At 26.6% G+C, this 26,609-nt stretch overlaps 1 protein-coding gene across 2 annotated transcripts in view; it reads left to right on the top strand.

The window, feature by feature from the left end:
* LOC136080742 (uncharacterized) overlaps positions 1–26,609 on the top strand; it is a 122,632-nt gene that overhangs the window by 39,764 nt on the left and 56,259 nt on the right. For both annotated transcript variants that reach the window (XM_065797785.1, XM_065797786.1), the window contains exons 5-6: positions 1,277–1,340; positions 1,433–1,522. In XM_065797785.1, coding sequence (XP_065653857.1) covers positions 1,277–1,340; positions 1,433–1,522 — 154 coding nt within the window. The remainder of the gene's footprint in view (positions 1–1,276; positions 1,341–1,432; positions 1,523–26,609) is intronic.

Raw genomic sequence — 26,609 nt, 5'->3', positions numbered from 1 at the left:
TTGTTTTTTTCCTGAGACATCTATATTCTTTTTTGTCACTTTCATTTTTTGTTCTTCTAAATAGTTTTTCTGCTTTTCTTCGTTTTTGCCTAAGTTGCATATATTCTCCGTCAAACTAAGGAGCTGTTTTGACTATTTTTGTTCTTTTTATTTTCAAAGAGGCATGTTTCTACACAATCTCTTTCCTTATATGGTTATATATGGTTATTTTGTCTTTGATTTTCAGCTGATAATACTTCTGGTTTATTTCCTGATATTTCATTGTTAAAGGAATGTTTCATAGTTATAATTTTTTTTCTATTTTTTTTTCTACTTTAAAATCGATGAGAAAATGATCACTCAAATCTAAGTCTGTTAAAGCGAGCATAACTACTGATATTTCATCTGGCTTGTTTATTACTACATCTAGTATTTGACCCATTTAATCAGTTGGTTCTTTGACTTGTTGTGTTAGATCTAGTATTTCTTTGAAGCTTTTGCTAAATAGTTCTTTAGTATCTAAGTGTATATTTATATCACTTGTTGTAACATACTTGCAACCTGTTGATACTATCGTTTCAAGTAAATCCATGCATTCATCCAGAAACGCTACGTGAGAGACAAATATTAGTCTATAAATGCAAATTAAAATAAGTGATCTTTTGGCTACTGTAATTTTAACTCACACATGTTCAAAGGAATGCAACTGTTTACTTCGTAGTTGTTTGTGCTTAATTGATTGTTTTAACATAATTCCTACCCCGCCACCTTGTTCTTTATCTCTTTCTTATTTTGTGTCAGAAAACATATCCATAATTTTTTATCATTGCTGTTGTATTATTGTTTTCAGTCATCCATGTTTTGGTAATAAAAACTGTCTGGATTCCAGTCAAGTATATGCTCCATTACATCTGGAAGTTTAATAGTAAGAGAACATTCCATAGTGAGCATGATATATAATTTATATAGGTTGTATTATCATTTTAAACTTGGCATTTAAACGATTAATATTAAAAAATTGCTGCAAAAATTTTTATATAATTATATTATTTATTTTTCAATATTGTCTGAAAAAGTGCTTGGATTTTAAAAATTGAAAAGAGCTAATATGTCATTTTCCCAAATCCACTTTTAGCCAACTCGATTTCAAAAATGTATTAGTCGACTTTAGAAAAAATATCAGTCGATTTAGTCAACAGTCAAATTATTTAAAAGTTGTGACAACGCTACAATTTTTGCAAGCAAGTTGTTAAAAAATCTACAAATTATTGAATGTTTAATTATTATTCCTATTTAGGTGTCCTTAATGTACAGTGGAGAGGACTCAATATATATGGACTCTATTGCTATAGCAATTGATGGTATTAACATTTTTTTGTAAAATAGAAATTTTTTTTATAAAAGTTTTAAAAGTTTTTTGAGCAGTTAATTTTTGTCTTATTTTAAAATAAAGGAAAAATTATATCTTGTCCAATTATAACCTCTTTAAATCATTGTGGATTTGATACAGCTGGTTTTGGAAGCTCTGGATGGTCTTTTACTAGTAAGCCTATTTGATAAAATCTATTTGAAAAAGATTTAATATTATTTTTTTACATATTTAATACATTAATTATAATTAAACACAGCAAAGTGTACGTATATGTAATGTTTTGGTTGGGGCAGGCATTAGTTATGATAGTAAACAAGTTGATGCTTTTTTAAAAAATAAAAAATTCTAATTTTTTGATTTTTTGGTGTTCTAAAGAGAAATGAAGGTTTAATGGAATAACAAATTACTTTATGACATGTAGAAAAAATTCGGCAAGGGGTATCTTCAAAACCAGTAAAGTAAAACTGTTGCAAAGACTGTTGGTTGAAATCTCCAGAGTACAATTTTTTTCAGAATGAAAACAAGTGAGTTGTTCTACATTTTGGAAGATGAATTATTTTATAAGACAAAAAAAATATTAGTTCTATAACTTAAATTTCCAAAAAAAGAATTGAAAATAGTTAGAGGTTGAGATGTTGCAACTCGAAAACAATTGTTGTGTTGGATTTTTTGCATCTATAAACACAAAGAATGTTCTGAATCTCTATTACTCTGAAACTAGATATATGAATAACATGTCTTAGAGTTTTTAAAATGTTTCAAATTAAAGATATTATCAAGAAAAATAAATTAAATGCTTTAAATTTATAATGAAATATAGGCATTTAAAATCAAAGAATGAACCAGCAGTTGGTTTGAAGCTTGTTCCACTATTGAAAAGATAACTTTTGTACTAAAGCATTTTTTTTTTTTTGTTTGTTCTTTATTACAATATTTAACACAATATTTACACATATCAATAAGAAAAATTACATGCAAAGAAATCGTAAAAAATAAATAAATAAAAATAAAGAATAAAGATAAAGAACTCAAAGGGACTCAAAGAAGACCATACAGGTCTTGTCACCGAGAACCGCTGTTGAAGAACTTTGAACTTAGTAAATATAAATGAAATAAATAAATACAAATTTGAAACTTTTCCGTTCGTGATACAAATTATTTACAAATATTACGAATTAAAATAAACATTAAAGTAAACAAGTAAATAATAAATGACTACTGTACAAATAATGTCAGTGCAACTTTTAACAAAATTCAAATAATGGTGTTTAAATATAGTTTCTCACATAAACTTTAAATCAATATTGTATAAAAGTAAAATATAAATGAGTGATGACAAAACTGGGTACAATTAAAAGTATATAAAAATATTTTCAATTGAGAAAATTACTTTTTTTAGTTTTCTTTTGAACATATAATAATTCCATTCATGTGAAAAATTAAAATTTTGTAAAATTATTTGGTTCCATAAAAAAGCTCCACGAAAAGAAATGCAAAATTTACCAAAGTTTGTTTGAAATTTTGGTTGTTTAATAAAATAATCATTTCTTAAAGAATATTTATTTTTTTCTTTTAAAGAATATAAATCAAAAAAGGAAGCTGGAGATGAGTTGGTTTTACATTTAAACATAAAACAAAGAACATTATAAACATTTACTTGATATATATTAAAAACATTCATGTTAAATAAAAGTGGCCTTGAGTGAGTAAAACGATTTTTGAAATTTATAAGACGTGCAATATGCTTCTGCTGACAATAAAGTGGATTTAATTTACTTTTATGGGTACTACCCCATGCAATATTGGCATAATTAATGACAGTGTATAAAAGAGTAATATAGTTGAGTTAATGAATGTTTGTTTAAAACACTTCTTGCTTTATATAAAACTCCAATGCTTTTTGCAATTTTGTTGCATAAATGTCCAATGTGATTCTTCCATGATAGATTTTCATCTACAATGATACCTAAGAAATTTGTGAGAATTACTCTTTTTATTTGAATATTATCAATATGAAGAAGAGGCATATTACTTGGAAGTAAATGTTTTTTAAATTGTAAATGAAAGAAAATTTATTTAGTTTTATCAATGTTGAGTGAACGTTTATTTGATTTGAACCAGTCTGATATTTTTGATAGTTCAATGTTCATATCATAAAAAAGTTTATTGATGTTATTATTAGATAGGAATAGGTTTGTATCATCAGCAAACATTATAGTTGTTAATTTTGAGACTTCATGGAGATCGTTAACATAAATCAGAAATAATAAGGGCCCTAATATAGATCCCTTTGGAACACCATAGGTTATATTTAGATAATCTTGTGAAGAAGATCCGTCGACATAGACAAATTGTTTGCGATGTTTTAAATAGCTTTTTTTAGTAGTTTTAAAGCATTACCGGTGATACCATAATGTTGAAGTTTTTTAAACAGTATTTCATGGTCAATTGTGTCGAAAGCCTTAGATAGGTCTATAAAGACGCCTAAAGTAAACTCTGACTTTTCGAATGAATCAGTTATACTACGAGTAAGATGAATTATTGGATGTTCAGTAGAGTTATTTCTTTTAAAACCGTATTGATTTTTGTAAAGTATATTATTAAAAGCAAGATGTTTAGATATTTGGTTGAACAGAATTCTTTCTAAAATTTTTGAAAAAACAGAGAGGATAGATATTGGTCGGTAATTACTGACATTTGATGGTTCACCTCCTTTAAATATAGGCTTTATTTTGGCTATTTTCAGTTGATCGGGGAAAATTCCTTGATTTATAGAACATTTAAAAACTTTAAAAAGAATACGTTTTATGGTATCTCGTGTATCTATGACTATATTACAATTAATATCATCAGGACCAACTGCTTTATTAGTTTTAAGCATTTTAAAAGCACTTTCAAATTCTGAAGAAGATACTTCAAATTTATCTAAACTAGAGATTAATGGAAACACATAATCATTTATTGGATTAATCATATTTGGAATATTTTTGGCTAAATTAGGGCCAACAGACACGAAATATTTATTTAATTCTCTTGCTATTTGTTTGGGTTCATATAAAAATACGCCATCAACTTTTATAGCTTAGGCACAGAGCATAATTTTAATTTATTATTTCCAGTAATTTGACTTATAATTTGCGATGTGCATTTTGAATTATGTTTATATTTTTCTAGTAAATCATAGTAATATCGTTTTTTAAATTTTTTTCTTTGACAAACATTTTAGCGTAATTTTTATAAATAACTTTATTTTCTGGTGTTGGTTTTTTTAAGTACTTTATATACAGTTTTTGCTTTACTTTTGAGGATTTCCTAAGATTTTTTTTGACCCATGGTGACTTTAAACTTTTATTGGTTATAATAAATTCACGTTTTGGAAAATTTGCATCATATATTTCATAGAAAGTTTGAAAGAATGTATCGTATACTTCATTAGCTTCAAATGAACTGTTAATATGGTTCCAATTTATTAAAGATAATTGATCCTTAAACAATGCTAGATTTGCATTGGTAAAAAAACGTTTGATAATGACTTTTTTATGTTGTTGTATTAATTTGTTGTCAATATTAATAGAGAAAAAAATAGGGAAGTGGTCAGAAATGTCACTTTTTATTATACCTTTTTTAAGAGTTTCATTAAAGATATCGGTTGTTATAATGTTGTCAATTAAGGTAGCTGAAGTTGAGGTTACTCTAGTAGGTTTGTTAATTAGTGGAATTGCTCCATGTTCGAATAAGTCATCGTAAAATTTTTTAATGTTGTTATTAACGTGATATTCAAAACAATTTAAATTTACGTCACCAATTATATAATTTAGTTTCTTTTCCTTAAAACTATTTTTTAAAATATCATTACACAAAAATGCATTAAAACTTTCAATATGGCCAGATGGTGGGCGATAACAGCAGCTTATAAGTATGTTTTTAGAACTATTGGTTAAAAGTTCAATTGTTAAAATTTCTTTATTGTCATCAGATATGACTCATCTCAGGCCTAATAAAAAACCTCAAATTTTCCGTTATATAAAAAAGTACACCACCTCCGCGTTTATTTGCTTTACGCGCTAGTGGGATCATATTAAAACCTCGAATATGGAGATTTAAATTAGATTTAGCGTCATCAAATTCACACCACGTTTCAGTTAAGCAAATTATACTAAATGTATTTGAAGTTTCCTCAATTAAATTACACAAGTTTTCAAAGTTTTTTTTAAGACTTCTAATGTTAAAATGAATAACATTTAAATGATCATGAGAAAGAAGTTCTTTTATTTCATTGTTATAGAAGTAGGAACAATTGTTTCGCAAAGCTCCTACATCACTAAAATAGTTTAGATCCGGATCTGAATTAGTGTCAAGCACCAAGTCGTTAAATTGAAAAAAGTTAAATGATAGCGATTCAAAATTGTTTTGATAATTAGAATCCATTTTTAAAATTTAAATAACTAGAAATAAAAAAATTCATTTAAAAATCGCGTGTAATAACTTTGTTGTAAATAACTTTAGCAAATTTACCTTTTGCTCTTAATTCCTTATCTTCTTTAAACAACTTTTTCCTAATTACCGTTGTTCTTTCGCTAAAATCTTCATTAATATATAGTTTTTCATTCCAAAGTTTTAGTTTGATGAATTTTTCGAAAAACTGCGTTTCTTTCTTTGTAATTAAGAAACTTGACTATTATTGTTCTGCTTTTTTTAACTCCTTTTTCATATCTTCCTATTCGATGCGCCCTTTCAATTTCTAAATCATTAGTAAAACCAAACTTAGATTTTAGAACTTCTTCAATTTTTCTCTCGCTGTCTTCCCATGATTCGTTCTCGCTTTCTTCGACTCCATTAAACCTAAGATTATTCCTACGACTTCAATCTTCAATTTCGGCAAGCTTGTCTTTCACATCATTGTTTTTGTCATTAAACTTTATGTTATCTGTTAGTTCAACATTTGGAATTGCGTTTTTTTTCAGTTCTTTCAATTCAGCTAGAGTATTTACCGAAATGCACAAAAAACTTCACTTTCAACAAGTTTGTAAGCATATTAATGAATTATTTTAAAAATTGTTTTTTTGTTCAACTAAGTTGATGAGTATTCAATTAAATGTATTTATAGACATTGTGTAAAATATGTGAAAAGCATTTTGAAAAAATGATATGTATTTAACATATGATCTTATTTAATTAATATGGTCATTAAAAAAGTATAACCAAATATCTCGTGCAAATAATAAAGGCAAAAAATTATTTTATATATATTTAAAAAAAAAGTAGAAAAAAGTTATATTAATGTTGCAATAAATCATTGATCATTTAAAATAATTTGGTGATTCATCATTATATGAAAAGAAAGCAATAAGTTGTTATATTTAAGCATACATTTATTTAATATTTATTTAGTTATCATAGTTACTTTTACTTCAAATTCTCTTAAAATTCAGCTTGTTAATGATCAAGTTTGTACACACTCTAAACATATTGTATGAAAGTTTCAAATCTGTGCTGTACAGACTTGGGATTTTATTTACAATAAGTTGAGTTTTTTATGGTACATTTTACATCATAAAGTTTTTTAAAATTTTGGGGGTGATGGCTTAAATCACCCACAAGAAGAGGAACAGAACACAATTACTGCATTTTTATTTAAGTATTTAACCTTAAATTAGACTAGATAAAAGTACAACCAAACAATAGGCTCTTTTTTCAAACTCTACTTCTGACGGTGTCCTTCTGACGGTGTTCTTCATGTTCTCAAGAATAAAAGTATTATGCTTTTATTTTCAAGATTACCTGATCAAACTCAAACTCTCATTTGATGAATGAACACTCGCTGTGTCTATCCTCATTCAATTCAGTCACTGTATGTATACTTCACTGTTTTTATCCTTATATATCTCACTTTGCTTATCCCATATTAATCGAGTTAGCAGATGTTAAAGATACTCAACGTCAGAATAGAAGTTTGACAAAAGAGTCTACTAAATAAAGTAGCAAAGACTTTTGACCATTGCAAAATTTTTGAAGAAAGTACATTTTCTCCCTTTTTTTTATCAAAAAATTGTTGTTTATCAGGCTGTCTTACCCCCTTTTTCCTTCTCCTACTTTTGATACCATAATCCATGAAAAAACACTATCCATAAATAAGCTCTTTAAAAATAAGTAACTTAATCGACTTATTTACACTCACTGCTCATATATATATATATATATATATATATATATATATATATATATATATATATATATATATATATATATATATTTTTTTTTTGTTTTTTTGTTTTTGTTTTTCACTTCCTCAAGGCCAAGAAGGCCACTACAGATGAGGAGGCTACTTAATAGTGGTTATAATCCTCTTTCAACTCTATAACTCTGAAACACGAACCTTGACGAACAAGGTCGCTTCTCAGAGAAACAAGTTGATATATATATATATATATATATATATATATATATATATATATATATATATATATATATATATATATATATATATATATAGGGCCTTGTTTTAAATAAAAACAGCTTCGCTCATTAACTTGTGATTTTGATGTCATAAATTTATCTTTTTTTATTTATTTATTCAAGGACATTAACTTTTTTAAACTACCGCAATAAAATAAACTACCACAAAACTAGTTAATCACTAATTAAGAAAAACATATCTATAAATAAAAAAACATATCTAGAAGTGTAATTTTGTAAATAAATGTACATATTATAAGTGTTATTTTGTAAATAAATCCATATTGTGAATAGTCTATTTTGTTTCAATTGTTTATTTTTTATTTTTATTTTAAATAATTAAATTAACTAGTACATTTTTTATTATCATTTAATATAAATTCATTTTTCTCTTTTCTCTACGTTTGTATAAATGAATTAAAATATGTTGTTTTTTTTCCCTCATAATATCTTAAAATTGCGGCTTCGCAAATTATAATTTTTTACTCTTAAATTATAATTTATATAAATTATAATTTTTTACTAATTACAAAGAAAAAAACTCAATTTAATTACTTTACTAGCACTTTTTTTTGTGTAATAAACAAAGATTTAAGTTTTCTAGTATCATTTATTAAAAAAAATATTTACCATTATACCATTTATTAAAATATATATCAATTATTTAAAAAAATATATACTGTTGCGCTTTCAATTGCCTTAAGACAAAAAAGTTATTAAAAATTTATTAAAAAGTTATTAAAAAGTAAAAAGTTCAATTGCCTTAAGACAAAAAGATACGGTTTATGAATATTTTTGATTATAAATATTTATTTTGTTATAAGTTATAACAAGGAATTTAATTTTTTGTAAAAAATAGAAAAGGAGGGAGAAAGCCCGAGAAATAAAACTAATTTTTTAAAAATTTAAATAACTTTTTTAATCAAAATTTTTTCTTAATTATAAGGAAATTTCTGTTTTTACTTTTTTGATATTGCACAATCTGTTAATTATATAAAGCTGATGTAACTATTATAAAATATTATTTTTCTAAACTATTATTTTTCGCAAAATAAAACTTATAAATATAAATGAAGACATTGTAAGAGTTATTTTGCTTCAAGTGTAAATTCAAGCAAAAAAATTAAAAGATTTATATCCATAAAAGTAGCTTTTTTTTTAACTAAAAAAAAAAAAAAAACTCTATATAAGATGTCATTTAAAATTTGTAATAATGTTTTTTCATTTTTTTGATAAAATCCATCATTATAACAAAACAAGCAAACAAACAAAATTTTAAATATCAAGTGGCGCTAGTATAAAATAAAATATAACGTATACTATTTTTAGGTAATAATTTTTTGTTTTGTTTTTTATTATTATTATTTTTTAATCGTGTAACTATTTTTGTTATTGTTTGTTATAAGAAATTGTCTTAAAAAGTAATAAGCTCTTGCTAGTTTGATAAATAAAGAATTTTTTATTATTTTATATTTTATGATTTCTTTTTTTAGGTGCCTATAACATTTTTTTTTTCTTTTACTGAACAATTTTGATGGAAAAATTAGGTTATAAAAATAAAAGTTATTACATTTTGTAAATAACACAAACATCAAATGTAATTGTCATGCGAACTTTTTTAGATAATTATTATTTAAACTTCATAAGTGGTTTTTATAATGTTAATTACTTCTCTTATCTTACCACTTAAATGATTTCTTTAGACTTGTTTAAATGAAATGGCTTACCATGTAAATGGCGCCCCAGTTTAGGCTTTAAAACAATGCTTGATATATATATATATATATATATATATATATATATATATATATATATATATATATATATATATATATATATATATATATATATATATATATATAGTGCTGGGAAACAACTAAATATTTTAATCTCGATTAATTGCATGACTTTTTGCAATTAATTGTGAATAATTGCTGAAGTACAAGAAGTTCAATAATAAAAAAGTAATTGTGTAAATTTATTCTTTCATAGTTTTGCTGTATAAACAAACGTGCAATAATATTTAGTTTGTCAAAACTTTAAAAAGTTTTATCTATTCTTCGACCTTTACATTTACTCATCTACACCAAGCTAGTTGCTGAGACAAAAAAGACCACTTGCGCTTTCGAATGATAAAAAAACTCTCTTCTTTTGTACAATATGACCAGCAAGAGAAAAAAAACTTTCGCAAGGTACGGATGTTGCAGGTGTTACCAAGTACTTCTGTGTAATGGAGGCTAACCTGCTGTGTGAGCCTGCATGTTTGGATCACCACTGTAATGGACAGGCCTCTGTACTGTTGGTGGGCTCTTCTCTGTATTGACGCACACCGTTCTCAATCAGGTCTTCCTCAAAGAGCAAACTTTCTCGTTGATGGCTTTGATGTTGTTGCTTCCACAGGTTCATCTGCAAAAACCCTCTGTTCCTTGAGTAAGTTAGTGTCTGAGACTAACACCTTATCTCTCAACTCTGGGTATACACTTGAGGTCTTTGAATCTAATGTGGTTGCAATCTTTAGGTACGCAATGTTTGCATTTTCCTTGCATTTCCCTAGGTCTGTTCTGAATCTAGATTTGAATTTGACCTTTCATCTGAGCTCTCCATCAATGGAGAGATGGCAAAAAGCAGGTAGAACCACAGAGCATGAAACATATTATTTTCCACCCAGATGTTCAGTCATATATCTGCAACAAATCAAGCCCATTTTACTCATGTCTTGCATTTACTTATACACACAAAAAATGTTTTTAATAATCATGCTTACACACACATAGAGGCTCTAATGCAATCAAATCAGTTGGTGTAAAATATATGACGTAAAATTTACCTGCAGTGTCCCAGTAGCTTGTTCAAACTTTGTAATTTGTCTGTTTCAGCTGATGTTGGCATAGCAATCTTTGTGTGGTGTGTGTTGAGGACATTGCTCAGTGGCTGTTCGTTTCTGCAAACACTTTTTATCATGTCTAGAGTCGAATTCCATTTGGTTGGAATGTCTTGTATAAGCGATTCTTTCTTTTCTAGTTTAATTTGTTTAATTCTGCAGCTCTTGCTGGGCTGTGTTTAAATGGCCCACTACTTTTTTACATTTGGCCAGAGCATTGTCAAATGCGCTGTTGTGCATAGATGATGTGAAAGAACGCTGACTGTGTGCAACTCAGCGGATCCGTTCAAAAAGCAGCAGCAACTATATTTTTCATATATCTTGCAGCAGCGACTATATTACTTTCACTATCTGTGGTAAGTGTGTTGACTTTATTTGAAATGTTCCACTGCTAAGCAACATAAATAAATTTTCCGCGCACATTTTAGCAAAAAGTCTTTTTTGTGTCTTCATTACTGTCAGTCCATATGAATGCAGTTTTCATTGTTCATCAATGTAATTCACAGTAACTCCGAGTTAATTATAGTAACCAAGTGATATCCAGAAGTCTCCGGTGAGGGAAATAGTTTGTGCACATTATAACGCCATTTGTCTTTTTTGCCCTTTCTTTTTCATACAATTTATGCATTTTTTCTTGCGATGGTGAGGCTTATACGTGCAGTTGTTTTTAGCAATCCTAATAACATTCTTCATCCAAACCTACATCTTCCACAACACTAATGGGCATGCAGTTTGTAGCTAGCTACTTTAAAATGGCATTTATTGTCTTGTTTTTTGCTTGTTTCTTTATAGTTTCCCCACATCTGCTACATCCAATGTAGTCTGCCGAAGCCTTCCTTCACTGCTTGTGTGGGTAGGTGATTTGCTGGCATTAATGGTGTGCGTTGCATTTAAATGATACTTCAGACTCGACGTACTCTGATGATAAGAAAATTCAGCTTTGAAGTGTTTACAAATAGCTTTAGTTCTATCAACTTCTTGTTAAAGGAGTTTAAAATAAAAATGTCTGTTTAAGATTTAGGTTCCTTTTTTCCATTTTTTTAATCTTTCTCTTACAACAAAATTCTTCATCAAATTTATTTATTTATTTCTTGTCGTTTGAACATAATCAATAACATAAATTCAAACAAAAGTTTTGATTATTTTATCATTCGACTATTATTAATATAAATTGTAAATCAATTATAAGTATATTGAGTGATTGATTATAACATAGTTTTAAAACAATACAAAATAAAAAAAAAATCTTTAAACTAATAAAATAAAAATATAAAAAACAAAATAATTTTTTTAACATATTAATACTAATATAAAATAATATAGTAATAATAATAAAAATAAATATTAAGAAAAAAATATATAATAAAAAATGTAACATTTTACAGACCGCCTCAAAAAAAAAAAAAATTAAGTAAATCTTGTGAAGTTTAAAAAAACGACAAGCTGCTGAAACTCATGACAAACTCATAGTAAAAATAATATATATATATATATATATATATATATATATATATATATATATATATATATATATATATATATATATATAATTGTGTTTGTTATACTATGTGTCTGTAATTATAAAGTATAAAATAAATGAATTAATAGAAAATTAATCTACACTTACTGCGCCTAAATAACTCAGTCAATAAGACATTCTTAATTAAAAAACTTTCTAAACAATAAAGTTGCATTTTTGTGGTTATTTAAAAAACGATTAAATTTTATTTGTTCCTCAATTATTTGAATATTATTTTAAATGTTTTGAATGTTGACTTGTCAAATGTTTATATATATGTATATATATATCAAGCCTTGGGATGAAGCAGGAGCGATCGCTCCGTGCACGTGAAACACGCCCTTAAATGACCTTCCGGGAGCAACCAATGGTATAAATAACTAGATATCTAACTTTGTTGTTTTTAGTGAAGCCAATTTAATGTGTTGGAAGCCATTATTATATCGGGCAAAAAGCTTTTAGCAATCACATTCATATGAAAAGATATTGGCATTTTTAACGCTCTTATTCTTGGAATTAAAGATGATTAGAATCACAGACGATCAATTTAGTGAGCATACAGTCAATACATACATATTTTTTGGTCAAAGATTGGAAATGATATTGTTAGCATGTTTAGTTTGTTATAACAAACTAAAACAAACTGTTATTTTTATAGCCATAAAAATATATATTTAAAAACATATTTGCATTTAGAACATCAAACTAAAACATCGCATAATATATTTTATTATTTTAATAAAAGTTTTTTACAATAAAATGAAATATTCATAAACCCTTGAACAATATTAATTTGTTAGTTTATTGTCTTAAACCAATTGACGACTTTCTAAGAACTTTAGTGGTATAATCCTGGGCATATCTGAACATTCGAATTCTAAAGTAATATTCACATATCTTTCTAACAAGCTGGCTGGAATGCAAATCTTTATTTTCAGTCCACAATTCTAAGTCGTGACTATCAAGTCCTTAAGAGACTTTTTTTTTAATAATTAATTTGTTAACACAATGGATCATCTTATGCTTTATATTTTTATCTGAGGTTATTTTTCGATTTTTAAAATCTTTACCACTAATAAAGAAGTTAAATACTTTCTCACACGACTCGACAACAGAAACAACATCCCTTAATGGCAAAAACAAACCACCACGATCTTTCACATTATTTAATGACGAATGAGATTTCGCATAGGAATGTTCCTATGATAAAATATCAGTTAATGATTGAGCACAAACATTACATGAAATAGTATTTATTAACTTTCTGACTATAAAACCAGAGATATATCCCAATATTGCTTCTTTTTAGCTAGACATTTGAAGTTCATTGCAGTACAAAAAAACTTCTTCAAAGTCAATATCCTCTTGGTCAAAATTATCAACAGAACACAACCTTTTTTTCCAATTAAGAGAAAAAATAGAGCCATTAGAATATGGCTCAAACATCAGGCAGTTAGCATGACTCGATCCAACTATAGAGTTTTGCAGAAGAATTTGTTTTAACGATGACTTTAACTGCACTACATCAGAATTGTTGTTGTAACCATTTTTTCCACGAATGCAAGCAAATAGTAGTTCAAGATGATCTTGGGAATATTTGTAAGTTAGAACATACTTAAATGGTTTCTCATGAAACAGATCGGTGGATAATTTTAGAGTGCTTTTAGCATCTACAATCAAACCTTAAACAAATGTCTTTCTTTGATGTAGAAGCAATCGAATGCTATTAATATCAGTCAACTTGTTCAGATAAGTAATCCTATTGTTTAAAAAATCTTTCCAATAAAGCTGATTATTAAGATATAGAGGTTTCTTAAAGTGTTTACCATTTGGATTTCTGGAATTGAGCATGTCAAATAATTTATCAATAACTCTTATAAAACGTATTGCACTATTTGCTCCTAAGAAAGATGGATGCTGTGATACCATAAAAAATTCAATTGCATCAGCAACAGAGCTGCCAAGGGTTTGGCCAGCTATTTTGACATTCATTTTGTGGCAATGAAATTCAATATGTTTTCTTGAAAGTTTGTTGGCAAATTTCAAACCTTCAAGCTCTTGTAACTCAAACAAAGCTTTTATATAACTCCATTTGATATAGTGGCCCTCATCATCAATAAAAACACCCAAATCATTAAGAGAATTTCTAGCTAATTTAAGCATATGGCATGGGTCTAGGAAAATGTGGAGCAGTTGGTTGTTATATGAAAAAGTACTAACTATATCGTCTATGACTTTGCCAAACTTACATCCAAATGGGACAACGGAATTTAAATTTGTACTAGTACCATCAAATGTAATACTTTTGATACAAAGTTCATATGTCAAATCCACATTTAAAATATTTTTAATAAAACATGTTAAATCACTTCCTTTAACTTTATTTGATAAAACATAACTAATGGGTGTTTTCCAATGTCTTCGCAAACCAACTAACATGAAAAATTAATGCCTCTGTAGCTGGAGTATCAGGTTCACACACAGAAATATCTTTACCAAAATCACAAAAACCAATATAGTGACCTGAACTTTTGTCATAAGTTATACTGTTTTTGATTGCCATAGCATCAATAATAAGAGCACAATGCTTAAAATTAATATCTTTTCTGTTTGATATACCAAGATATGAAAAAACATCAAGGAATAAACCAGGATCGCAATTTACAGATGATGTCCAATGTGATATTGAACTGGCAGCAGGAAGACACAACATTGGCCGAAGAAAGTTATACACATGTGGAGAATAAAAATGAAGAGTAAAGGTGAATTTTTTCACTTCATCATTGTATCTGTGACCTTTTGGTTTAACATTTTGATTGGAAAATTGGTTCTTAATGATTTCATATGAGAGTCCAGAAAAATTTTCGCTTAAAACAGTGGCAGCATCAGTAGTCAAATAATTTTTAGATTTTAAAAGGGAAACCATATCTTGTAAAGAACAGATTTTCTTTTCTTTTCTTCTTAATTTTTGTTGTAAAGCCTTCACTTTTTTTTAATGTTTTTTTTTGCTGTTGATAATGATCTTATAGATTGTGTTGGAGATTGACTGGTGTGGTCATTTTTTTCAATAGTGCTTTCTGGGTTTGTCTATAGCAGGGTAAACATCAAACTTTATTTTTTTCGATAAAGGATCAAATTTAGATAATGAATTTACTGATGTTTGTATTGATGGGAGTTTCCTTTTTGTCTTTTGAATATTTGTAGAAAAAATAAAAATTGATGGCACAATATTACATTTTAAAATAGGCTTTTGATGATGATCAAGACTTGGATTTTTTTTGTCTGGGATACAATAATTGTAGTCTGATTCTAATAAATTGTCGCTGCAGATACAGGTGTGTTTGGATGGAAGAAAATTTTCACGTTTCACAGCAATAATCCATTTTTTACATAATTCAGAATTTTAAAGAGGAAATTTATGAAAGGATTCCGTGCTGCCTTTAATATATCTATTAGAACATCCATATGCAGCACAAGAATTTACAATTTTGTGATAAAAATAATTGATTTAAATAAATACTTTAGCAAGGCAAAAGAAACAATGTCACGGATTTACTCTCTACATTATATGATATTTACTGTTTTCTGCCCAATATAATAATGGCTGATTAAAATAGTAAACAAATAAATCGGCTTCACTTTTATTTTATATAACTCCCGAAGTTAGACATCTAGTTATTTATTTACGTCATTGGGAGCAACAAATAGCACTTGCTAGTTTTATTACGAGAGTAAAAAACCGCGCTTGTTTGAAGAACTTGCAAGGTAGAAAATTATACGTTGATTTTAAGGAAAATATTTTAAGTAAATTTTTTTTGCTAAGGCAAAAATACGTTTAAACAGTAGAGTTTGCATATTGTTAAATAAAGAAGTTATATTTGTAGGGGAGAACAGGGTGAGATTGGACATGGGGTGAGATGGGGCTTGGCAATATCTAAGTGAAAAATTTAATAAAGCAAAAGTTTTTTATATATGTTATAAGTTTGCAATAGCTTCTTCATATTATTGTGTTTTTTAAGTTTCAGAAGTATTTTTTTTTCGGATTATTTGCGAATATGTAAAAATCTAACAATTTTCCTGGATTTTGAAGACATCATTAATAATAAATATTTATGTGTTGTTTGCATATATTTTTATGTTTATGGTTTTTAATTATTCACTATTGTTTTATTTAACTACTAAAGAAATATGATTAGCATATGGTACTTTAACTTTTATAATCAATATTTTTGAAAAAAAGTGAGTAAACAGAAAATTATGTTTATGTTTATGATAAGATTTCAATGTTTACTTTATAGTAAAGTGTTTTTTATCATAGAAAATAATAATAATTATATTGGATTTCTTTGTTACTTTGTCCTGAAGACATCTTTCACAGTAATTATTGTTTTAATGTCAATCATTTTTGTATTTTAAAACAGTTTAAATAAAGATAAAGTCAGTTTAAATAAAGTTCTTCACTATTAGCCTTATTAAATTTAATCACATTATAAGTTTTATAGGGTTGTGATACTATTTTATTTTCATTAAATGTATAGCCTAATCTGGATTTTGGTTAATGCAATTAAAAAGAGCATAATTTTTTTTAATAATGGAGTGAGTAATATGAGTAATAATTTTTCAGATGCCAAGAAAGTACAAACAAGTGACAAGTCGGCTAAAGCTTGATGCTCATACAATAAAAGCTGCTGTGATGGCTGTCGAATCTTGCAGTTTATCACTACGAGCAGTTGCACAAGAGTATACAATTTCAAAATCAAGTTTACAACGGAAAATAAAGGTTAATAAAGAAACTTCTTACAGTAACTTATACTTTGATGAACAACATAAATATATTTTTAATAAGACGCAAGAAGATGAACTTTCAATATATCTTTGTCAAGCATCTAATATGCATTATGGACTTGATGTTAAAGAAACAAAGCAACTTGCTTATCAATATGCAATTAAAAATGAAATTAAAATACCAGAAAACTGGAAAAAAAATGAAACAGCTGGAACTGAATGGCTTTATTTATTCTTAAATTGTACAAATTTATCTATTCGTACGCCATAAGCTACCAGCCTCAGTCGAACAACTAGTTTCAATCGCGCAAATGCAGATACTTTCTTCAAAAACCTTGACAGTGTGCAGAAGCGCTATAACTTTTCTGCTGATTGCATTTACAATATTGATGAAACAGGTCTGACAACTGTTCATAAGCCACTTTCGTAGCCATATGCTTAAAGGTGCACCAACAGGTACAAAAGATGATGCTAATCTTAGTGGATGGATAAATACAGAAATTTTTTAAAAATGGTTTGATCATTTTGTGGAGTATGGACATCCTAGCAAGGATCATCCATTACTTTTAATAATAGACAACCACAAAACTCATATATCGATTGAACTGATGAATAAAGCTAAGGAAAGCAATGTTGTGCTCTTGACATTGCCACCCCATTGCAGCCACAAACTCCAACCATTTGGCAGATCAGTATTTGGGCCATTAAAGAAATTTTACAATTCAGCATGTGATTCATGGTTAAAAGCACATCCAAATACTCCTATGACGATATATGACATTTCTGAAAATTTAGGAATAGCTTTTACGAGAGCCTTTACTTCCCAAAACATTCAAAATGGTTTTAAAGCAGCTGGCATTTTCCCGTATGATCCATATGTTTTCAGTGATGTCGACTTTTTATGTTCTTATGTATCTGATCAACCAATTCCGACAAACAAACAATCCCCACCTCACTGTGTATTGTATCTGAAGTTATTAATGAAAAGAAACAGCAAATCAACACTTCTGCCTACCATTGGACAGCAGAAGATATAAGGCCATTTCCAAAAGCGGGTGAAAGGGTGGCAAAGAGACATCAACGTAATTTTGACTCAATTTAAACATCAAGCAACCTGTTGAACAAAGTTACAAATGCATTTAGAATGGTATTTTATTTTTGTTAAACATAAATAAATTTTGTGTATTGATATGTTTTATAAGGAGTAGAATAAACAATAAAATAATGCTTAAAATTATTTGTTTCTATTTTTGTCCCATTTCACCCTAACCATTTCACCCCAACATGGGGTGACATGGGACAAACAATGTCACTTTAAAAAACCAATCCCTTGAACTTAATTTGATGATTAAATAATGGGTTTTGCAATAATTTAACATGACAATTCATTGGACTTTAGTTTTAAACCAATTTGTATGGTTTTTGTGGAAAATTTAAAGCGCAGCACGCAAGCAAATTTTTTTGTCCTATCTCACCCCGTTATCCCCTAATAAAGTACATCACGCATAATTTAATCATGATGTACTTTGATTTTAATTTATGCGGCATAAGTTCAAATTATAAATGATTTGTTTCTTTTATTTGAAAGCTAAATTCAGCATGTTTTTTTTTTAAATTCTGAATGAACTTTATCATATTATCAGCTTAATTGTACCCTGGTTAAGTCGAGCGATTCGCCAACTCATACAGTTTTTTAGGGTTTATTTGACAAAAAACTTCGCTTAACTAGAACTTTTACTTTGAATTGCATAAAAGTCCATGTAATAAAACTTTATCACTGAAATCTTTGAATCGGTTAAGCTTATATTTAGGTCGGTTTATATTTATGCATATATATATATATATATATATATATATATATATATATATATATATATATATATATATATATATATGTATGTTATGTTTATATTTATTATTAATTATTACAAAACTAAAAATTAAAAAAAATTTCAATAAACAAAAAGCAAATATATTTGTTTTATAACTTTGAATTTAAACTTTAGAAAGCGCGCTCACAAATAACAAAATAAAAAATGTAACATCACTATTTTTACAAACGCATTTCTCAAAATATACGTCAGCATATAGGTTATTTATATATTATATTTGTATAAGTATATATATAGTTTCACTAATATAAATTATGTTAGTATGAGTCTATTATATATTTATTAAGTATATAATTAATTATATAAGAAATTATTAACTTGATTATAATTAAATTACACATTCAGTTTAAATTAGTATGCAGTTTTCTGTTTCGTAAAAACAATGAATGGAAAGTTACGAAGTCATTACGGCTAACAGATAGAGTGGTATGTTTACTGTTTTCAAAACATTTTGTCTCAATGAGAATAGAAAATTTAAATTAAAAAATCAAAACTTGACTGAATTTTGAAAAATCAAAAGTTTTAATCCACAAGATTTTGTAAAAATATAAGATTCTTATGCGTTATTGTTTTTAAGTTTTCACAATGAGAGGGAAACCATGGAGTAGAGTGAGGCTTGACTTAAAGTTGTAGAGAGGGAATAAAAGATTTCATGCCAGTCTGAATTCAAGAAGTTATGTAGGAAGCGCAGTTGTCACCAGGAAGACAAAAGATTTCTACCCAAAGGTCATCACAAAGAAAATCACGGAATGCCAGTCAGCCCTAAGGTAGTTGTAAGAGGTACAATAATAGAGGGACTCTGATGATGAGGAAGAATGAGATAATAGTTTTAGAGAGATCAAACTGACTCAGAAACTCAGCACTGACTAGGATCAGAAACAAGACATAAGTCAAATAGAGATGGTAAATGATTCGGGTTGCCTGGAAAGCGAGTTGAAATGTTGAGTATTCGAGTTAGACTTTGAGAAAGGCAAGAGTTGTGGGGCTTAACACCTGCAGAGTCACTGACACTAGAGCCAAGCCATTCAGTGGGATGAGCATTAATGTCACCAACAAAACAATATTGGCTGAAGGATAAAGAGAATGGGCTTTGTCAATTTGATCAGAAATAAGATCGAAAATAGTCTTAAGAATAAGAAGACAGTATAGAACAAAGAATATGGCAATAAAGTGAAGTGGTGCTAAACAAAAGCACATAAAAGAATAGTCTGTGGATTCAAATCTAGTTTCCCAACAAATGGGTGAATTCTTACGAATGTAGATGACCAGGTCAAGCATGTAACTATTGGAGTCTTTACAAATTAAAGGAAGATAACCAACAACACTAAGATTACAAGATGACGCAGCTGAACTCAAATTAGTCTCACAAAGAGCAAGTAGGTCTGATAAACTTTGTAAAAAATAAGGCTCAACAGAAGGAAAGTTACTTCGAAAACCACGAATACTAGTGAGTGATAGATTTAGGAAACTTGGTGATAACAATGGTTTTTTGTGTTTTATAGTTTTTGGTACTTTAGTCATTTTGGGGTTTGTTAAAGAACTTGACTCAAAGCACAGATAGTTCTTAGTACACTATCTAATAGCCCAAGCAATTTCCTAAACAATTTACATTAAAAGTACGAATAGGGACACTATCCATGCACATATTGGCACTCTCAGTAATCTGATGTTTTACAAATGTTGATGGAATTAGCCTCTCTGAGATCTACTACAGTGTTCGAGAAACCTGACTACCAGCCGGTCTCAGAACCATAAACATGAGTTTTAAAGCTGTACCCTCATTAGAGATAATAGAATTAATTACCTAGTCATTTAAACAGAGACACAAGCAAAACTTTATGCATTATATATATATATATATATATATATATATATATATATATATATATGTATATATATATATATATATATATATATATATATATTATATATATATATATATATATATATATTGTTTCAATGTCATATCTTGTTGTACGTGAATATATATATATATTTTTGAATATAAAGCATAAAAAACAGCTGCGTACAAACTAAATTTATTCTTCGTAATATTTCGATCTGCTTTTGCACAGATCGTCATCAGACGTAAAATATAATACAAAAAAAAAAAAAACCGTTACAAATATTACTTAAAAACGTCAAAGAAGACATTAAAAAGAAGCCATAAATGATTACATAATAACGTAAATATAAAACTAGCAAATATTATTTGACTCCTTTTTTTGGATTATTTTTTGAAACAGAGGTCTCCAACTGTTTGTAGAAATTTTAATGCCATTGTCACGGTTCAGAAGTATTGGAGCATTTTTTATTTCTTGGTATGTTGAGGCGTAATTAATTTCAAGTGATTCTCTAACTTTGCGTTGATCGTACTCTGATTTTGTTGCTAGAGTTTTCGGATTTGACCAATCAAACATGCCATTACATTCTCGACCATGTTCGGTTGCACCAGATGCATCCCATTTACCTTTTAAATAGTTTTTTTGATGTTCAATGCATCTCGTTAAAATCTTCTTTTTTGTTTCGCCTATGTATATACTGCCACAAGAGCATGTGAGTTTGTAGACACCGGGATCGCTATTTGGAATTAACTTAGACTTGTTGTTGCATAAGATGTTTTTTAACGTAGGTGGTGTAGTAAATATTATTCTGACGTTGTAAGGTTTAAGTTCTTTTCTTAGTTTTGGACCTATTCTTGGGAGCCATGGAAGTTTAACTGTATATTTAAATGTTTCTGTTTTATTATAATTTATTTTAGAAAGGTTGATTCTTTTCTGAATATAGTTCTTAGCAGTTGTTTCAAGCTTTAATCTATCGTGTCCATTTTCTGCAAACATATTTATTAAAAACTGTATTTCATCATCAAGATATTTTTTGGAACAAATTTTAACGGCACGAGATAAAAAACCTTTAAAAACACCCATAACTATTTTTGGATTAACGTTTGATGTAGGTTTTATTTGTATATTAGTGATAGCCGACTTTCTATGGATTTTGAAGTTATAGTATGAGTTATTAGTATTGGTTACAGTTATATCCAAGAAGTTTAATTCCTTTTTATTGTTTTCTTTTTCTACCACCGTTTCTACCATCATTTGATACCACCGATTTGTTGTACGAAACCCAATGACACCCTTAGTATCAGAAAATGTTTTTGATGGACCATCACCATTTTGGTATTTAGAAAGTACAAGCTTTTGCAAATCTTTAAATTTCATTACCTACAAATAAAATTAAAAACCATAAAACAAAGCCATCAAGACAGATTTATAGAGAATTTAATAATAAATCTTTTTAAAAAAAATTCACTGCTCTAGCTAAAAAAATAACAAAGTTATAATAAAAATACCACCTATGCCATTTATCTTTGGCCACCCGTTATATATATATATATATATATATATATATATATATATATATATATATATATATATATATATATATACATACATACATACATACAGTATTGACCATAAGTTTGAAATTAAATAATTTATAAACTAAAAGCTATTATTTCCTAATTTTTTTTATTGAATGAATCAAATAATTACAATTTAAATTTATTATAAAGTAAAAAAAATTAAAAAAATTAAATACTAAAATATTGAAATTAAAACAAGTCTTCATTCGTACCAAAAAAAAAAATTGTGGTTAAATAAACTAACCACAAAAGTAAAATTAACAAGCCTTAATAAATAAATACTTATAAAACATAAAAAAAAGAACTAATATTTTGTTGACAATCCTTTTGCTTTAAAGCTTTCGTTGGTATGATTTGGCATGGAGTTCACTAAATTCTGATTAATTTCTTTTGTATCACTATTCAATTATTTTGTTACTAATTCTTTCACCTGGTCTAGATCTTTTATTTCAACTTTACCAAGATTGTGGTTTAGCCCAGACCACAAATTCTCTAGGTAATTAAGATCTAGATTATTGGCAAACCAAGACATCGTTTTAATGTTGTTTTCTTCCATGTTTTTGGGGAAAATGTCAAATGAAGGCGTCAAAAATTTATCCAATGCGTCTAAATATCTTGGAGAATCATTTTTTCCTTCAAATATTTTGAAGCGACTGACACCTTCATAGTTTATGCCTATACTACCATTTCCACGTTTTGTTCTATTCGTAGAACAATTTAGGCTCATTTTGTAATGTGGTTTTCCTCTCAACATTACTTAGTTTTTTCCTAAATCAACTTCAATGTTTATTTCATCTCTAAAAAGATCGTTGTGCCACGTGCTCATAGACCAAATTTTATGTATTTTTAATATCAGCTGATTATTCTGCTAAAAGTGGCATGTGTTGTGTTAAAATGTTTTGCAGTTTATCCCATTAAGATGTTTTGTTCATTCATTACTGTGATTTTATATTTTGTTATATTATCAATAATTTTTCAAGTCAATTTGATTGTTTTATTGTTGAAATATTGTAGTTAATTAGATACTGATTTTTCTATTTCATTTTACGCAAGTTTATTAAATATTTATAACAATTTAAATAAAATTTCTTAAATAGTTATAAAAAGTTTGCAAATAATTGCAAAGTTTTAATCAAAGACAAATGAAATTTTGAAAGAGGTTTGAAATAACACAGTGGATTGTTAATTTTGGCCATAATAATTATTTTAGATTATGAGATATATGTAAAAAAGAATCAATATAATTAGCACATCAAATATTATTTTTATGAATTTCTATATTTATATGAAAGAAAATCGATACTCATCAATATTCATTTTTTACATTTATAAGGAGTCAAACAAATATATATATATATATATATATATATATATATATATATATATATATATATATATCTATATATATATATATATATATATATATAGATCTTGAGGTTAAAAGATCTATATATGTAATATATGTGTATATATATATATATATATATATATATATATATATCTATATATATATATATATATATATATATAGATCTTGAGGTTAAAAGATCTATATATGTAATATATGTGTGTGTGTAAATATATATGTACATATATACATATATATATATATATATATATATATATATATATATATATATATATATATATATATATATATATTATATACATTTATAAAAATTTTTGTCATAAAAAAAAACTTATTATAAATACATATATATTATATACATATATAAAAATTTTTGTCATAAAAAAAACTTATTATAAATACATCTATATATATATATATATATATATATATATATATATATATATATATATATATATATATATATATATATATATATACATATATGTATATATACATATATAAATATATATATATGTTTAAATATATATATATATATATATATATATAAATTTATATACAATAAACATATAACATATATGTTATACATACTACAATATACATTTAACATATATGTTATACATACTACAATATACATTCAACATATATGTTATACATGCAAGATATACAATTTATATAATCTTATCTTCATGATAAAATTTTTATTTTCGTTTATTGTTATATAAAAAAAGCGTCCATTAAAAAAAAAAAACTTGAAAAGTGCGTAAAAGCAACAAAACTCGCAGTTATTTTATGACTCAACTTACCCCAGGCAATTTGATGCAACTTACCCCATGTGCATCATATTCACTCTAATCAATGTATATAGTTATTTATATTAAATAAATCTACTTTTTTTTAGCTTTTTGTGTTTGAAGAAGATTTTTTAACTTACCTTTAATTTATTATGATCATATACCACTAAGTTTACTGTAAAACCCAAAAAACTTCAAAAGTGAAAATTATAAATATTAGAAATATAGAATAATTAGAAATATATATCGGAAAAAAAAAAGTTTTGATTACTGTAAGTTTTTTACAGCTGATAAAATTTAAGAAAATAAAAATTTAGGAAAAATATATAAAAACCATTCTTTAAACTGCATTGTTGCAACTTACCCTTGTCGCAACTAGCCTCAGTCTCCCCTATCTCATTTTTTTAACAACTTATTTCACTAGGTTCATCAGGTAGGTATTAGTAGGTTCATCAGGAAGTATATTTATATATTTCATAAAAAACATATATGTGAGTAAATGTTTTTTTTGCAAAAAATCTGTCCCGGTAAGCAACCTTTTGAAAAAGTTAAAAGTAAGTTAATGAAAAGTTAAATCATTAACAAATAAAAAAAAAAAAGATATATAATATATAATAATTAAATTAAAATAACAAATATAGATTTAAGAATGTATATATATTGCTGAACTTAACAGTAGTAAAAGTAGTGCTAGTAGTAGTGCCCATGTGTGCATTTTAACGTATAACTTAATGCATCTAATAAAGAAAAAAAGGGGTGAGAATAAGTTTTTTTTTTTAATTAAAGTTTTGGTATATTTTCAGCACTAAGAATAGTGCACATAACCACTAAGCTACTAAAGGTATATGTCATATTGATAAACAAACCTTTTTATAAACTTTTTTATACCAATTGTAGTTAACTAACCCTTTTTAAGAAGGTACTCTACATAAGTGTAACCATATTCAAATGTAAAATACAATATGTAATATTCTAATGTGAAAAATCGACTTATATAAGATTATGAACAAACGTCAGTAAGTGTAAACGTCAGTAGGTAAGTTGAGTTTGCATGTTATATATGTAAGCATTGTTTATGTATTATTCATAATTTTTGCTTTGAATTTTTGTGTTTTTGTTATTGTATTTAAAAAAACCAACAAGAATAAAAAAACTTTCAGTTAAATTTGAAAGTTATTATTTTTTTTTCAATTAAAAAACGTAAGTAATTCTAAAATGTATTATATGTTTCACTTATATCAACCTGTTAACTGTGCAGTTTATATTGTTTGTCAAAGTTTATTTTTCAAATTTAATGAGTTGAGAGAGGGTTGCAACATAACAAAAATACTTTTTTTTAAGAAAAATGAATAGTCTCTTCCATTAAAGCGGCTTTTTGAGCATAAAAACATTTATATATATATATATATATATATATATATATATATATATATATATGTATATGTATATATACATATATCTATATATATCTATATATATATATATATATATATATATATATATATATATATATATATATATATATATATATATATATATATATTTATATATATATAAATTAGTAAAAAACACTTATCTAACTTTTATCTTCGACTTGAAGTTTCACCATTGCTGGATCATCAGGAAGAGTTACTAAATCTCAAAAAAAATTCAATTTATAGAAAAAAATATTTTACAGGAAGTTATAAATTATTATAAAAAATTTTTAATTACTATTTTTTTTTGTTAACGGGAAGTTACAGAAAGTAATTATGAAATAATTTTCTTTGGAATGGGGATAGTTTAATTTGGTCATTTGTTTTTATAATTTTTTAAGAGGTATTTATTTTCGTGCCTACATGTAGAAATTAATTCAGATTTTTTATTTAATAAATTTTCTTGATTTAAATGAGTAATTATTTCAAATTTTTCTTGCTAACATAACATACATTTTTTGGAAATGTTATTATAGGCAGGGGCAGATTTTAGAATAGACCATTGTAAATTAAAAATTTTTTTTTTTTTTTTTTAAATCCCAAATATATTTTGACAGCATAGTCTCTTTTGAATATTTTTTGTGTTTAAACGATTGTTTGTGGTTGACATAACGTTTTTTCCATTCCCCCTCGGTTAAGCCAATATATTGTTTATCAGGGTTG

Source organism: Hydra vulgaris, chromosome 05 (genome assembly GCF_038396675.1).
Source record: "Hydra vulgaris chromosome 05, alternate assembly HydraT2T_AEP".
Lineage (NCBI taxonomy): Eukaryota > Metazoa > Cnidaria > Hydrozoa > Anthoathecata > Hydridae > Hydra > Hydra vulgaris.
Note: the sequence above shows the minus strand (reverse complement) of the source record. Positions and strands in the feature narration are given on the sequence as shown.